At 40.2% G+C, this 17955-nt stretch overlaps 1 protein-coding gene across 1 annotated transcript; it reads right to left on the reverse strand.

Moving 5' to 3' along the window:
* Window positions 1–606: 606 nt before the first annotated feature.
* On the reverse strand, window positions 607–17791 carry LOC137277419 (DET1- and DDB1-associated protein 1-like). The gene is made up of 5 exons (XM_067809138.1): window positions 17734–17791; window positions 17513–17593; window positions 9094–9145; window positions 3702–3763; window positions 607–2749 (listed from the first exon to the last, which is right to left on the reverse strand). The coding sequence occupies exons 1-5, from the start codon at window positions 17734–17736 to the stop codon at window positions 2645–2647; spliced, it is 303 nt and encodes a 100-aa protein (XP_067665239.1). The 5' UTR covers window positions 17737–17791; the 3' UTR covers window positions 607–2644.
* Between the last annotated feature and the right edge of the window lie 164 nt (window positions 17792–17955).

Genomic DNA, 17955 nt, shown 5'->3' on the forward strand with positions numbered 1-17955 from the left:
TCAGTCACAACCCTCTGACATAGCAGTTCTGTGTATTCCCATGGTTTTCGTGGTAAACAGTTTGTTTTCACTGACAGAAGTTGTGTTGGAAATATTATTGGCTGGTCTGAGTTTCAGTACACCACGTGCTATGTTCAACACTGGGCTGAGAAGGTTATCAGCAGCGTTGTCATATTCTGGGTATCAGAACAAGATGTTTGTGAACATTTGGTCTTGTTGACCATGTATTTCGTGGGCAGTCAGTACATCAGTATCACAACGCAATGTTTGTCCAAGCACTGGTTGACCGTTGGTCTTACCAGCCCAACAAGTGGATCTTATAACCCATGTATTCAGTATTCAAGCCATCATGCTTCTAGCGTAAACATGACTATCTTACAATATTGAAGCAGTAACAGAAATGGAAACTGGTCTTTCTTAACATGAGTATCAGCAACTAAACCCAGATGATTAAATGGTGGGCCCTTTGTGAAAAGCATAATTATATAACCATAAATGGCCACTGGCAAAGCAGGCATTTCTTTGACAACACTGTGGGTACCAGTTGCCATGTAGTTTTCCATTGTTTTACTTATGTACTATGAAAAAGATGACAAAGACAATCCCATCTTTCAGAGAGTTTTAATGTTGACAGAGACAGCACAATACAAGTAAATGAAAGAATTTACATATAATTACAATACAAATGGCACATGTCAAGCAGAAATGAAACTGGATAAATTGTAAGAAATGGTAACAGTAGTTGATAGAATGAACAAGGTGAATATATATACATGGCCAATCAATGGCTGATCCAGTCAATAGATCATTCTAGTTCCCTGGATTGGCTTATACTGTTTACCCCTTGCTACCAATGAGAACAGCTTCATCAGCGAAGATGTTATCTTCTATTAGTCTGCCGATCATGCCATGTTTAAAACCTATTTCCCTGGTGGTCAACGCTCACACTTGCATCAGTAAATGTTCAAATGACTCCAGAAAGTCTGAGATGTCATGATAACGTCATCCTAGTTGTGCAAAAATGCATGTATGATGGTATTCTTTACCATTATTTGACACAGCTGCTTCTGTGCATACTGGCTTGAGTAGGATTCCTCACTGGCGTAATGACACCAGCAGGCTCACATTGCCTTTGAAACAGACCTCTGCAGGATTTCAAAGACTGGTATACAGACACCAGCAGGCTCTCAATGACTGGTATAGAGACACCTTCAGGCTCTCAGTGACTAGTATGCAGACACCAGCAGGTTCTCATTGACTGGTATAAAGACACCAACAGGCACTCGGTGACTGGTACACAGACACCAGCAGGTTCTCACTGACTGGCATAAAGACCCCAACAGGCTCTCGGTGACTGGTATACAGACACCAGCAGACTCTCAGTGACTGGTAAAGAGACACCTTCAGGCTCTCAGTGACTAGTATGCAGACACCAGCAGGTTCTCTCTCATTAAGAGGTACATAACAGGTACAAAAATGCAAGGTCCATGATAACATGAACTGATCACTTACTGCAAAACTGGTGTTGGGTTAGAATAGAGATTCCAGTTGAGATTTCCTCCTAACAAACAGGCACAGTTCCTGATTGAATAATCTTGGACTTGGAATGAGATTGGGGCAGCTTGTAGCTCCTAATAAATGCTATAAAAGAGGCAGCTAGTTGAGAACACAAGAGTACATGGTTGTTTGTTAAGTTGCCATGCTAAGTAATGTACTAAGTTCCCTGCCCATAACAACCATCTGTTACAGAACAAATAATGCAGTGTTAAATATGTACAAAGGAAATATATACAAAGATATTTACAATGAAAGTCATAAGACCCAGTACACATTTAACATACTCAGCCTAGGCTATATTTTCACCACAGTATCACTGAACAAATGAAGTAATCCCTGACAGAAGCAGTGAGGTTATTCCACTCATCAAGCAGAACACATGTAGCCTTGCAAACTCAAGTCTCAGAAATAAAATAAATGAATAACATATGTATCATTCTGTTTCACGGACAATTATGTCTGGAGGTTCAACTTGGTAGATTTTTACATTTGAAAATTGTCATTTAAACATAAAAAATAGAGCTTAAACCATTACAGGATCATGTTCAGCAAAATCAACTGTAAAAACATAAAAACTTATGAATCATAAGAAACCATATACATTTCTTATTTTAAGTAAAGGGATATGACAAGATACACAACACATCAGCATGTTGTCATTATGGCAGCATGAGACGAGACAGATCAAGCACAGCATTTGTCAGCACTAGCAAGAAAGAAGAATAACCAACGTCATTCAAAATTTGCTTAAAACCTGTCCAAACCTGCAAGATCTCCTACACTCACAGTATTTATTTAAAATGTTCCTGTGGAGCTCCAGACTGTTTAACTTTCCTGTCTATGTTATATAAAGTACATGCCCCCAACACAACTAAACATCTTCAAATACACACAACAGTATGGCACCTTCCTGCTGCCATCTTTAATGCCCTGTATCCCTGACCAGTCATTACTGTATAGGGCATATTTCAAGTCAATTTAAAAAATTCCATCTTCCAACACAGACAACCCAAAGCACTCGCTCCATGAGGCAATGCTGAGAATGCTGATGTCTTCTAGTTGTCCAACCACACATATACAGGCAGTACTAGGAGTTGTCATCAGTGGCAGCTAACCTTGGCATCTTACTGGGAGAGTTGCCTTCTGGGGTCTCAAGACTGGCCCTGGTTGAGTCGCGCTTCTTGCTGGCATTCTGGAAAATACACAAACACTGTAGATCTACTGAGGTGTAATCACAGCAATACAGAAGCAATCAATCAAATATTTAAACTGATGTCCCACAAACAGATTGCAGAAATCTTCTCAAGTTACAACCATTTGCCATTTCAAAGTACTCATCCTGTCCTACCGTGATCCAGGTCTCCTTTAACCACCAATATCTTGCCTCCAGTTAGACAGACCATAACTGAAACTTACTCTCTCCTGAACTCTATGTACCCCGTCTCCACCAACCCAGGCTGTTACCTAAAGTATTCCTCTCTATCCTGTCTCCACCAACCCAGGCTGTTACCTGAACTCTTCCTCTCTATACTGTCTCCACGAACCCAGACAATCACCTGAAGTCTTCCTCTCTATCCTGTCTCCACTAACACAGACAATTACCTGAAGTCTTCCTCTCTATCCTGTCTCCACTAACACAGACAATTACCTGAAGTCTTCCTCTCTATCCTGTCTCCACTAACACAGACAATTACCTGAAGTCTTCCTCTTTATCCTGTCTCCACTAACCCAGACAATTACCTGAAGTCTTCCTCTCTATCCTGTCTCCACTAACCCAATTACCTGAAGTCTTCCTTTCTATCCTGTCTCCACTAACCCAGACAATTACCTGAAGTCTTCCTCTCTATCCTGTCTCCATGAACCCAGACAATTACCTGAAGTCTTCCTCTCTATCCTGTCTCCACTAACCCAGACAATTACCTGAAGTCTTCCTCTCTATCCTGTCTCCACCAACACAGACCATTACCTGAACTCATCCTCTCTCTCCTGAACCATATCTTTTCCTGTCTCCATTAACATAGAATAAAAACTCTCTCAACTGTCATACTTGTCTAAACCAATCACTTGTCTCAGCTGTCCCCTCTACACCATTCTTGGTTGATTTACAGCTTGACCCTATCTCTGTATCCATAATTGTGACACACCTTCTTATCCCATTGTTGGTGAAGATAGCGGAGAAGGATGTTGGTCTTCTCTGTTGTGATCACTGAAATTGACATTAGACCTACTCAGTGGTTTTGACAAGACAAAGAAAATTACATAATTAACTGGATTGTATTAACATTGTAAGTCAGTGAGCTAGTTAACAGCATATAGGCAATATTTTAGCCACACTGTGACAAGTCTGAACGTTTTGAAAAAATTGTTTAATCTAATAAGTCAATGGGGATGTTGGGAACAAAAAAAATTTCAAATCCCTTTTCAATACCATTTGTAATTTCAAGTATGAAAGTCAACCATGTACATGTTAAATTCAAACATAACCTTGATAACAGTCAGCATTAACAAAGGGAATAAAAATGTAATTCTCTGAATAAAATTGACATTTTATACTTATCCTCACTCATGCTTATTTGTTTATCTCCTCCCTCTGGGTGAAGATAGTGGAACACTTGAAATCCCTTGAAGCTCCCTTCTTTTGAAGCAGACATACAATCACACTCACCCACAGGAAGTCTCCCTGTTTCCACTCCACAATGGTCACATGACTAGCCCTGTTTGTTAGTCGATGTTGGAGTCGACTTGAGTCCCTATATGGCATTTAACATCATTTTATATTTCGGTCCTATACACAGAATTTATCAGTACACGGCTTTGGTCTATATTAATTATCATTACACTATGAAATTGTGGAAATTTTTTTGTATTTTTTATGCTATCGACAGTGGGTCAGACCACAATGGATTCTGTTGGCTGCTATGTAAGTTCATCCAGTACTTTCCCCTCTTCAAGAACTGTAATGGTGGTAATTCGGTCTGTGAAACGGGAGAATAAAGCAAACTTTTCTTGTGAAACGATCGCTGACTGGAACGTGACGATACATAGATCAGCTAGCATCCTGCTAGTGTCTAATACAACTGTATGTCAAGATTCCATTCAAAACAAGTTGAGACCCTTCACATGTACAAGTATTTTCATTACGAGTATCGAGTCAATCTCCAAAAGCAGGACTCCATTATCATTGTAAGCGAGCTATTTCCATGTAGAGCGGATGTTGACGCCAAGGTTCTTACTTCATGTGAATTGGAGACTTGTGGGGGTTTAAGTCCTGCTGCTTTGTAGGCCATCGGTATAATGCTCTAATCCATACTGAGATAGTGTTGCAGGATACCTCTGTAGGTGTCCTGGTAGATAGTGGAATGAATAGTCACTTGAACTTTGTCATTCACGTAGAAAAGAATGTTGCAGTTGCAGCTCTGTCAAATAAGTCTGACTTCATCAATAATCTTACAGAAATGCAATACCATTCTGTGTATGCCATGCTCATAGTTACAGTAACGTTTCAATCAGCCGAAAATACATGATGACCGTCGGTGGGGTAGTACAAACAGTTACATGTTTCATCTGTAATGAAGATGTTGGTACTGGATTCACTTTGTCTTCAGATCGTCAACACTGTCAGTTGTGTGCAAGCAGTCATCCATCTGTTGCTGCAAGCCTCCAGATAAACAACGTTGAATCTGCTGTTAGAAGATCTCTTACCTCGAGGAGACAATCAAATGCTGCTGTAGACTGCTATCTGGGTTGTAAATAATGTCTTTCCAATGATGGAAGGATTGTTTACATCTGTAGATGACTACCAGATACAAGAACACTAGCTCTGCGCAGAGCATTGTCTTTCAAAGACCAATCAGATTCCAGACGTGACTTCACTGATGTTGCAGCCAAATGATCATTGTGAAATTTGTGCAGTCAGTGATTACCCTTCCGGCACTTTATACTGACATAGGTAGACTGTCCTCCTTGTTGTTGTATTGGTGTTCTTCAACTGAAGGTTATCCCATTGTTATCTTATATATACACCTGGAAATTAATCAAGCAACACCCCAATTTTTTCTATTGGAGCAACTTTGAAGTGTTCTGACAATCAAAATATGCCGGGTTGATATAGTTTGACACTTTTTTATTCAACAGACGATCTCTGACAAACAACTTAAAGGGAAAAAGTATCAAGACTTTGCTTTATTGCAACGAAATCCAAATTCTTAAAACTGTCTTAAATTCATGAAAAAATGGACACAATTTACTATTCATCCACAGACGTTGTTGTCAGGTGTATTAACACAAATGTCACATGGAAAGAAAGAACAGTCATCTGAGAGTCTGCACACCGACTTTCATCAATATCTAGTGTGTCCTCCCTGCGCACGCACCACCGATTCCAGACGCCTCCTCATTCCTTGGATGAGTCTCCGGATCTGATTCTGGGGGATCCTGTTCCACTCCTCATGCAGGGCAGCCGTCAATTCGTTGAGATTATGGACTGGTGGGTCTCTCTGCCTCACACGACGGCCAATAAAGTCCCACAAATGTTCAATGGGGTTGAGGTCAGGGCTCATGGCAGGCCATGGAATTCTGTCAATTGCATTTTGCCGCAAAAAATCATTTACAGCATGCGCCCTGTGAGGTCTAGCATTGTCGTCCATAAATATGGGTCTCGTTGCCAGAGGATGGTTCTCAAAATGAGGTACCACAGCCCTGTCAAGAACCTCCTGTTGGTAACGAACACCGTTAAGGTTGCCACGGATGGTAATGATATCCAACTTGCAGTTCATGGAAATGCACCCCCATACCATAACGGAACCTCCCCCAAAGGCCACAGTCTCCTGGATGTTCCGTGGAGCCATTGCTGTGTTCCTCTGCCTCCAGACCCGAGTACGACCGTCCACCATGTGCAGCAAGAACCGGCTCTCATCTGAGAAATGGACCTTCCTCCAAGAGGCAATGTTCCAGTGCAAACGGTCATTACACCAGGCCAGTCGGGCTGCCTTATGGGCTGGAGACAGTCTGGGTCGCTTGATTGGCCTCCTTGCCCGGTATCCTGCAGCTTTCAGACGATTCCGAACAGTCCTGTTCGAGATGGGTCTCCCTGGAAGCCACTCCTGTCTCAACCGAGAGCTCGAGTCGAAGGACCTGCGCCGTACAAGTCTCAGTAAAGCTCTGTCCTCCCGGACTGTGGTCTTCCTGGGTCTTCCTGGTCTAGGCAGGTCTTTAACTTCATTAGTGGCCCGGTATTTTTTCAAAAGTTTTGAAATTATGGAATGATGTCGTCCGATTTGAGTCCCGATTTGTCTTAGAGACATACCAGCATTCCTCATGCCGATTATTTGCCAACGAGTGGCCTCTGATAATTTCCTACGTGCCATGACATTGAAATGAATGAAAAACCGAATGCAATCGACAACCTGCGCTTGTAAACACCCCAGGGAAAAAGTGCATTTTTCGAAAGTTGAGGTTAAAGCAATGCACGTGCGCTGTGCAAGCTTCACGCGCGTCATATCAACCCATGAAAAGCTCATGCTGTATGTCAATACATCAAAATTGAATAATCAATCATCAAAATTACTTCGTTAAACTTTGTTAAGTTTTTATGTGTCTTTGAATTTGGTGTTGCTTAATTAATTTCCATATGTATAGATGTTGCGAAGCAATTCCCACACTTTCGAACATTGATATAGGTTGACTGGGTTCCATGAAACATCAAAATAATCTTGTTGAATTCCTCCCTGCTGGTGCAACACAACGTGATGTTAGTACCTGATGCCTGGAAATAAACTGTTGATCCTTCTTTGAGTAGAGTAGGTAAAATCATCCGGTCTTCTTCGAAATTGGAAACTTTTGGCATTAAACAGCGAATGCTGGAATGTGTCAGTCTATTAGAATAGTTCGCATTCTCTGAATGCGCTCGTGCATGCATGTGCTCATGCTCCTATGAAGAATATAGATCAGTGTTCAATGGTGATGACAACATTGGAGTGATCATCATGTCTGCATGCATCCCTGGAATGGTCATCAATTTGTGAATGCTTCCATGCATGCTTGCGTAGAGACCACATCTGACGACGATGATGAACGATGACGACGTCTGTGACAATTGGGAACAATCGGGAAAGGTAATTGTTGAATCCTTCTGGCTATAATAGGATACTGCGTATGTGCACTCAGCAAGTTGATGAAGGATGCATCCTCTTACTGTGTCGACATAATACACTCACACAGCTGATGGTTAAGATCTTCATGAACAGGAGCGTTCACAAAGTGCGTCCTCAAAACTGCATTGAGATGATCTAGCTGATGATGAAGATCATTGTGAACGGGATCGTTCACACAGTGCATCCCCTTAACTGCATTTGGCACTGATTTCCTGAAGCTCTGAACCTCAGGAAGTAGGAATTGATATTCATCGTAGATGTCTTGTTTGTCAGGAGGGACAGTATCATCACTGAAGGAAATCATAGAAGAGCTGCTCCCTTGTTTCAACAATGATCTAGTAGTATCTAACAGTTGAAGACTAGTCTTGGAGGACACAGATGACTTCAACTTCTTTGGTTCAGATGACATCAATTCTGACGACCTCTTCTGGGGCAAAGACCTAGTGTCCATGTTATCCTGACGGCAACCCCTGGGCACATCTAGCGATTCACTATAAACCTGAATATCAGTAGCAGTTAGCATGCAGCTGCTAGACGCAATAAGAATCAAATTGCCTGCCTTAAGTGAGTCTACGGAAAAAGTTTTGCACATATTTGAATGGTAAACAAATACAATAACAAATTCTTACCACGTTTACAGTTAACACTTGAACAAATAATCTTGCAAGTAAGACATAATGATACAGAACAACCGCAGAGAGCCATAACTGACACCAGGAGCATGATTTCATCACTGAAAACGTAATCTCACATGACAAAATATGTAACATGCTCAACATATAAAATATGTAAATTCATCCACAATTTCATATTGTAATAATTAATATAGACCAAAGTTGTATACCGCTAAATTCTGTGTAAAGGACCGAAATGTGAAATGATGTTAAATGCCGTATAGGGCCTCAAGTCCCAACTTGACTCCAACCATCTCAACAAGCGATGGAGGAGAGAGTAACAAACAGGGCTGGTCATGTGACCGATGTGGTGGGAAACAGGGAAGCTTATCGTGGTTGAATGTCATTGTATGTCTGCTTCAAACGAAGTGAACCTCAAGGGATTTCAAGTGTTCCACTATCTTCGCACAGAGGGATGAGATAAGCAAATAAGCATGAGTCAGGATAAGAAAAAATAAGAATAAAAATTACACATGTATGCTTCAAAATAACCAATAACAATAACATGTATGAATGTTCTTTGACAGGTTTTGAAAGGTTCACGCAATGTCACTGCTAATGTGAGGAACCTTTGACAGTCTGACTTTAGTTAAGTTACAGACTAAAAACATCTGTTGAGACCACTTCTTCTTGATGTGTCAAAGCCAGCGCAAACTAAATCAGTAATTACATGGATGTGTTGCTGGAAGCAAGCAGAGGAAGAAGCTTACCTTGCTCTGAAGGGTAGTCTTTGGTTGAGATGTACACAGTGGGTCTACCAATCTATGGAGAAATCATATAAAGAAAGGTGATAAACAACTGTGTTTCCACAGAAATAGTTATCAATACTCAACAAAAGCAACATGTCCTGAGTGATACACATTAACATGTGTCCATCTCACCGGTCAGTATTATAAGTTAATTTGTCAACATCTAAAGCCATAAAAGTTTGTGTCATATTACCTCATTGTTTCCCCCTCAGGACACTGTAAGCTAAATCAAGACTACCTTAATGTCTGTAAGGCCCCTTTAATCTCCTTTTGTCTTATCAGTCGTCTCTAGTGAATTTGTAAGCAAAACAACATACGCTGGACAAACGAGATTCAATCAGGCTGACTCTGCTCAATCCTTGATATTGTGCAGTACGCCAAATACCAGAAATCTGATTTGACCCACGTAAGGCTGAATATCATCAGCTGTAGATTCTTTTTTTGTGAGGGACAATTTAATGAGATTTCCTATTCATTTTACTGTACTTCCCCTCTAAAACTTGAAGGTCACATGCAACCAAAAAATCAAACATAATTAAAACACATTTATCACTTATTCATGACATATAATATACATTGCTGCTTGTAAAAAAACAAATAAACACAATCATAAGCGTACAATCGCGATTCAAAAGTGTAATATTTTGTACTTGGGCTTACTTCCCCCGAAACGAAGCCCTCAGGAGACCGAACCCAGTCATAGCAGGTCGATATGCACTCAAGTGCAACGACGGCTTCCAATTGGCTGGTTCATTTGCTGATATGCTGAGGGTTCATTGTGTGTACAGAAAGATGATCTGTTTGATGGGCATTTTAGAAGTATAGCCAGTCACAAGAAAGTAAGATTCTTTATGGATAACAACTTCTTTTTGTGTACTTGATGCGTCGTTTCAGTATGTATATAGAGAAGGTTATAATAGAAGGCTGATGCACTACATCCTGATGTCAAATATTCAAGAGGAGGCTCATGGTGATGAAAGACATTATTCACTACAACCTGTTGGTCTCCCCTTGTCGCCACCTTTGATGATATTCATGCCGTTTCAGGATGCTGTGACTGCCGTTTTGTGCGCTAGCTGATACGCGAGTTTTGTTTCCATTACAGGGCGTTTGTTTCGCTTTTAGAGGATATTGTGGCAGTTTCTGGTGATTTTTGTACTGTTCGGTGGATATGAGTTCAGTTTTGGAGTACATGGGTTCAGTTTTGATGATTTGTTCACCGTTTGTATGGTTGGCGTGAGTACTACTCTTCACCGGGCACCCTTTTTCAGACTAATTAGCTGTCCCTAAACAGTCCGAGATGTAATGTGTAGGCAAGATGCCTATCGTGTCTGGTTCTCGAGACGGTGTGCTCTGCGGTACTAACTGAAGCGCTTCCCCCTAATTAATTCAATCACTGTGGTATCAACTCGATTGGGTGCGAACACGATGCAGGGTAATTAAAGCATCCCGTGAAATCCCCTAGGGTGATGCGGTACTTGACAGTCGTGAATGAACAGGTTTTTCAATCTCAGATGCCAGGCTTTCGTCATTTGCACTGAATAGATTACAACTTGCAGAATACAAGATGTTTGTCCGACAAAATATTCATAATCATCCTAGGTTGATGCATACTGGACCTCTCTACTTTTTCAGCACGTAAAAACATCGAGAAAGCAGAAATACCACACCCAGGGTCGGCCGTTGACATATGCCAATTACACAAAAATCAATTCATCGCTCATCAAAAGGGATTTATTTCATCTGAATGTATTACTGATGGAAATGTTAACACATTCATCTTTGCAGAAAGTTACGGAATATTTTGAAACTAGTACGACCCCTACCGCCATCCTGCATCTTGCATGAATCAAAACTTAGCCAACTTCTTCAAAAGTAATCCTGGGAAAACTTTAAAGCCATTTGCATATTTTTCGGAAGTGACAGTGACGTATGCCCAGCACACCGAAAAAAATAGAACTCAGTGTCAGCCTTAGCTGATATCTCGTGCTAATCAAAATTAGTGTTAAATTAGAATGCTAGCTTCGATATTTCATTACAGCTCATGGAGTTGACATGTCAATATCGTATCTTCAAGAATACATGTCAGCTTATGCCCGCATTAGCCACGTAGGCTGTTTTACTGAATATACAGACCCTGCAAGCATGCGCGACAGTTTCAGGTAATCAAACAAAGCATGAACCCCTCGTATGTGAGGTGTTATCGGAAGTGAACAGTTTCATCGGTATACACACTGATTTTGTAAACACATCTCAAAAGTGTTTTTGATGCATGGATTTTAGGCTTTGATGCACATGTTGTAAATGTCTCCACGGGTATAAATCTGCAATACTTCATTGTCAAGACAATTATAGCAAACAGACTTTTAATCCTAGCTAGTGTTCACCATTGGAACTGAACCAAATGCAAACATTTCTGAACGTCTTAAAAGAAAAATGGATGTTTCTTTTAAGACCATCATAAATAGATGAGCATTGAGTTGCTTATGTATCACTTTTCTACAACATTTTGTAAAATGACACAAGTTGGGAAGAAAACAAACTAATTAGATGCTAACTGTTTTATGGGTCCTGGAGAGCCGCTCTAATGGCTCACTGATCACATGTATGCTTATTGCAAATTGAGGATGGTGTTTCTCTGTACGGACCAGCTTGTGAATGACTAGTTAGTAATGAATATGCACATAAGTAAGTTGAACCTAATTTATGAAACTGACACGATTTGATAAAGGCATTTAAACAAAAGAAATCACACATTGTAACAAGTTTCTAAATGAAAAAAAAATAATACAAATTTAAATGCGCAACCTTAACGCCCCCTGCAGGTTGTAAGATCTTTATATTACATTATATCGGTAAGCTGATGTAACTCTACAAATCATCATTTTCTGAAGAATTGTGTATCATGTTGGCGATTGGCTTAACATCTAGGAAGACACCATTCCTCCAGACCCTTCAGTGTGCACAGTATGTTAAGGTAAGAATGTGTTGTTGTTTCACTTACCCTGTACCCATACAGGAAGTGGCATCTTCCGTACATCTGTTAAAAGTCGAGAACTTGTATTTCTACAATTACGTGCTGGTGACAGTGACATAAAATTTAAGGAAAGGAGTCCTAATTCCTGCATGCAGTGTGTTCAAGAATACATACTGCTTAAACTATAAAGATCATGCAGCCCTCTGAAGTTACTTACCACTTGTCGTGAGTGAACACATTGAGCACCGGGTCGGCTCCTGCGGCAAAAGTGTCACGTGACCCATTTGCAGATGCTGAGTGTTCAAATAAAGTATGTATCTTTCAACACGATGACACCAATATGTGTCAGATAGGGGAGATCGTCGTCAAAAACTGCAATGGTGTCTCTCGTACGCGTAACGATCTTGTGAGGAAGGTTTGAGTGTCTGTGAGGAGCAGTGGGAGGAAAGTAGATGTGTTTCAACACGATGACACACCTACGTGCGTTCGTGTACATGAACAAGTACTTATATGGTGTAAATCTGCATTGAATATGCTTCCAGAACATGCTAAAATAATGTTTCTATGAAACTGGCACATATGTGATTTTGAGGGTGGCTTGTGTGTCTGTGGCTAGTAGGAGGAAAGTAGATGTATTTCAACACGATGACAGACATATGTGCGTTCTTGTACATGAACAAGTACTTATATGGTATAAATCTGCATTGAATAAGCTTTCCGAAAATTTTAAAATGACGTTTCTATGAAATAGCACATAGGTGAAAATCGTCGTCAAAAACCTGACTATTGTTTATGCTTGTGCTCCTAAAAGGCGTCTCTTGTGCGCATGTCGATCTTGTGAGGAAGGTTTGTGTGTCTGTGAAGGGCGGTGGCAGAAATGTAGATATGTTTCAAAGAGATGGTACACATGTGTGCGTTCGTGTAAACGAACAAGTACTTATACGAGGTAAATCTGCATGGAATAAGCTTTCAGAAAATATAAAAATCATGTTTGTGTGAAATGTGCACATAGGTGAAAATTGTTGTCAAAAGTGGAGTACTTTTGTTCGTGCTTCTGAGAAGTGTCTCTTGTGTGCGTAACCATATTGTGAGGACGTTTTGTGTGTCTGTGACGAGCGGTGGGTGGAAAGTAGATGTGTTTCAATGCAGTGGTCAGTCTAAGTAAACTTATCCTCAGTACTTTTCCTTACACTCCACCACTGAGTCTAACAAAACCTTATGGGAGGTCACGTCATGTAACCTTTGAGATTGACCAATCAGAACACAACTTACCAAATCGCGAAAATGTACATTCACACATCCCTTATGAACTTTTTATCTGGAAAAGGTTTGTACCCGAACTATTCCAAATGCTATTTAGCGTATGATCGCTTCCGGGTGATGCACACGGCGTACATACTGCCATGACAACAGTGAGTAAACAGTCGCTGAAAATAGTGTTTTTGACAATATTCAGGGATGTTATCTTGCAGAAATATGTCAACAGAAACCCCAAAGCGTATACACTGCAGGTCAATTAACTGTGTTATATGCGGATTTTTGTTTGTGGAGAGATCTGTTTCGGTGACCTGAATATTTCCCTCCCATCCCTAAATAGTAGCCGTTGTCTGATTGGTTAAATCTATTTAACCGTCTCGCATTTGATTGGACCGTCATTGGTTGCTCAAAGGTTACCTGACGCGACCTTCTACTAGGTTTTGTTAGACTCAGTGGTGTAGTGTAACGAAATACACTGAGACGAAGATTACTTAGACTGATGCAGTGGTACACGTGTGTGTTCATGTACATGAACAAGTACTACTACGAGGTGAATCTGCATGGAATAAGCATTCAGAAAATATAAAATCATGTTTGTGTGAAATGTGCACATAGGTGAAAATTGTCGTCAAAAGTCTAAAATCTACTGGTATGGCAGCAAACATAAAACGTAAAACTGGTTCTACATCGGTAGAAGTGACCCCCTCTCTTAGTCGTGTTTTCCAATGATTATACTTCAAACGAAAGAGTAGTCCATATGAAAAACTGTTATTCGTGATTTTGCTTTAATTTATTATATCCTCATGTTTAACGCAAGAAAAATATCACAATGTAAATTACATACGCTTCAGACAGTCCAAGTCGCAAGATGGATGTTTTGACTGAGCAATTTAGTCAGGCATCAGGTACCTCCCATTAATGACACGCTAAGCCAGCCACTTCCATGCAAGACGGTTCGCGCAGTTTTGAAGAAAATAAACATGTTTCAACACAATAACAAACTGGTGTGCATTGAAAGCTGCATATATATTATGAATCTACGATCAATGAGCTTTCAGAAAATACTAAATGTAAGATACTGAAAAAAAATGCACATAGGTGAAATTCGCTGTTGAATATCATCAATTTTTGCTCAAATTTTGCAGATTTTTGTCATTTTTAGACAATTCAATTTCCTCTTTTTATGTGTCCGTTCACGCCATCCAATAACCTGACCATCTCTGAATGACTGTAGCCAATTTTGTTTAATTATTTTCAGATATAACACTCTCAGACACGTTTTTGTGTGACATGCAGAATTTCTCTCTCTGTGATCAGGCAGTCACACGTATGAGTGACCTCCTCTCAGGTAGTCAATTGTACATGTAACGGGAGACCGCCTCGCGTACACGTTACTTCCTCTACTGCTAAAGAACGGAAAGGGTACTAGACCCTCACCCTTAAGATCATCAAGGGTGAAGGCTCTATAGTGAGACAATTGCTCCACAGAGCTGGCTGGTGATGTGCCCGGTAAACTGCATTCTAGACCTTTATTGAAATGTGCTTCAAGAGATATTCATCTGCTTCAGCTGAACAAGGGCTCAACACACCTTCTGCTTCTGGTCCTGTAGTTGAAGACACACTGAATCCTGAGCCGTTGCCGAATTCTGAAATGGGGAGGCCTACCCGGACCAGAGTTCCACCAGCTTGGCTAAGGAGTGGTGATTGGGTCACTAATTCTGGTATTCAGGCTTATCCGTCTTCTACAGGTCATCCTGTTTCGTCAGCTAAAGAGGATACATTGGTTGAAATTTTACAGCGTCTGCTGGTACCTTGGATTTTGAAGTTTTTGTATGAGTTTTGTCATTTTGTGCGCTCAAGGTGTAAGTAGTGGTATAAGTTTGTGTTTACTCAGTTTGAATGTGTTGTTGCATTTAAATATTGAGGACAACATTTCTCAGAGGATGGGAGGATGTCGCCGGATGTATTTACCAATACATTACGTATCGCCTACTTTATTCCTCTCTGCTCTGCTTTATGAGCGCTTCTTCTTCTCACTCTTACTCTGGTTGTATTACCAGCAGTATCTCGTGCTTTACCTGTCCCGTGTCCGCTCGTGCATTACCTGTTCCATGACGTAGGCATCTTCCTACTTGCTACTTCATGTCACGCCATGGCCGAGGTTAGTTGTTACACCCCTCGGTCATACATCATATTCCTCTGGTGTATATATATTTACAGGTATGTACCTTTTATGTCAACTTTTTTTGCCATTATCATAAAGGTTCGCGATATCATTTATAATGTCTAATATATATATCTACTATAAGGCATCGCGTTGCACGGGACTGCTAATAAAACACTAGCACCAGCACATAAGTAAGTATGAGTGATGTCTGGTTCTTTTCATTTGCTCATAATAGTCAACGTGCAATATTAAAGACTGTAAAGACCATATTATCAATGGTAACATTCGTGCAATATTGCTATTGCCACTTCATGTGCAATATTATATGATATTGTAAAGATATCCATGGTAACCTTTGTGCAATATTGCTAGCGACTTCATGTCATGCCACGGCCGAGGTTAGTTGTTACACCCCTTGGTCATACATCATATTCCTCTGGTGTATATACATTTACAGAATAAACGGCTTTAACACCACTTCACCTCAGTCCACTCCTCAGCGGCCAGGACCCACAACAATCACAATCTTTAAATCAGTTCAAATACAGTCTAAGTAAACTTATCCTCAGTACTTTTCCTTACACTCCACCACTGAGTCTAACAAAACCTTATGGGAGGTCGCGTCAGGTAACCTTTGAGACTGACCAATCAGAACACAGCTTACCAAATCGCGAAAGTGCACATTCGCACATCCCTTATGAGCTTTTTATCTGGAAAAGGTTTGTACCCGAACGATTCCAAATGCTATTTAGTGTACGATCGCTTCCGGGTGATGCACACGGCGTACATACTGCCATGACAACAGTGAGTAAACAGTCGCTGAAAATAGTGTTTCTGACAATATTCAAGGATGTTATCTTGCGGAAATATTAGCTAATGGTAACCATGTCAACAGAAACCCCAAAGCGTATATACTGCAGGTCAATTAACTGTGTTATATGCGGATTTTTGTTTGTGGAGAGATCTGTGTCGGTGACCTGAATATTTTGAAAGTCCCTCCCATCCTTAAATAGTAGCCGTTGTCTGATTGGTTAAATCTATTTAACCGTCTCGCATTTCACTGGACTGTCATTGATTGCTCAAAGGTTACCTGACACGACCTTCCACTAGGTTTTGTTAGACTCAGTGGTGTAGTGTAACGAAATACACTGAGACGAAGTTTACTTAGACTGGTTCAAATAGCTAATCCTGGCAATGTTCAACCTTATTATTTTCTTGAAAGCCATTTTTGATTAAGTGACAGGTCTAATAGCATTCTTCAGCAAACATTGAAACAAAAAGGCATCATGCATGCTGAACAAAATGATATGAAAAAGAGCGTGAAGAATTTCCTTACATCTATAGTAGTGTTGTTAATATCCTAAAACAAATGGGAAAGAGTTCCACCCGTATCCCTTTCTGTTCATGTAAAATTTGGAGCTACTACAGAATACATTCACCACCTTATCCTAATCAATCCTAATATCAACCCTAACCTAACCTGACCCAACCCTAACCCTTTGATTCCCCCCTATCCATTTGATTATCAGAAGGAAAAAATATATTGGTGGAATTGGTGTTAAAATAGCAAAATTACTCAATGGCAAACATATTCTATAATCGCACCTTATATTCAAACACTGAAATAAGTACACGGATTGTTTTTTAGACCAGTTCTAGTGTATTGAATGTGTATTTATGGTGAGGTATGCATGTCGGTTTGTAATATTGGTCTTTGACACTTTTTGATGTGGGTCTGGGGGTGATATGGCAGGGGGTGGTTACGGGCGTAACTCTTACAGAGATTGGGAAAGAAGTTGACAAAGAGCCATTTTCAGGATTATTAGCCATTTTCTGACTTTGCCTGGGCCTTGCCTTTTGTATCAATAGTAAACATAAAAATTATAAAGGGCCATTTTTTATTCTAATGTGCAAAATGGCCCATAGCCCCTGCCTTTCCCAATCCCTGCACTTACCCCAAAATAAAAAATCATACATACGCTGCTTTTGCAACCCGAATCTGTGTGGAATTTAGCAAAATTACTCTCATTGTACGATGGGAGACCTTTCAAAAAGTCCGCCTGCAAATAAAGTACACGATGAAATATTGATCAAAATACATTAACCAACATGACGCATACGTGAATGAAATTTACAATCAACAAACCAATCATTTGGGCGCAAATTTGATTTTGACAGCACAGTTAGCTTGCCTACCCACCATTTTGGCTCAACACTTCCTGCCCATTCAGACATGCGCAACCGGAAAACATTTTTGTATTACTTGTGTTAAGACATATTTCTATTGAAGACATTGTCATAAGTAGAGGCAAAATAGAACAATCAAACATGACCAGAAATTCCCAATAATAATTTAGAATATCTTCTATTAATTTTAGTTATGTTAGGTATTGATATCGTTGTCCTTTATTAAATAAAAGAC

The sequence above is a fragment of the Haliotis asinina genome, chromosome 3 (genome assembly GCF_037392515.1).
Source record: "Haliotis asinina isolate JCU_RB_2024 chromosome 3, JCU_Hal_asi_v2, whole genome shotgun sequence".
NCBI classification, from domain to species: Eukaryota; Metazoa; Mollusca; class Gastropoda; order Lepetellida; family Haliotidae; genus Haliotis; species Haliotis asinina.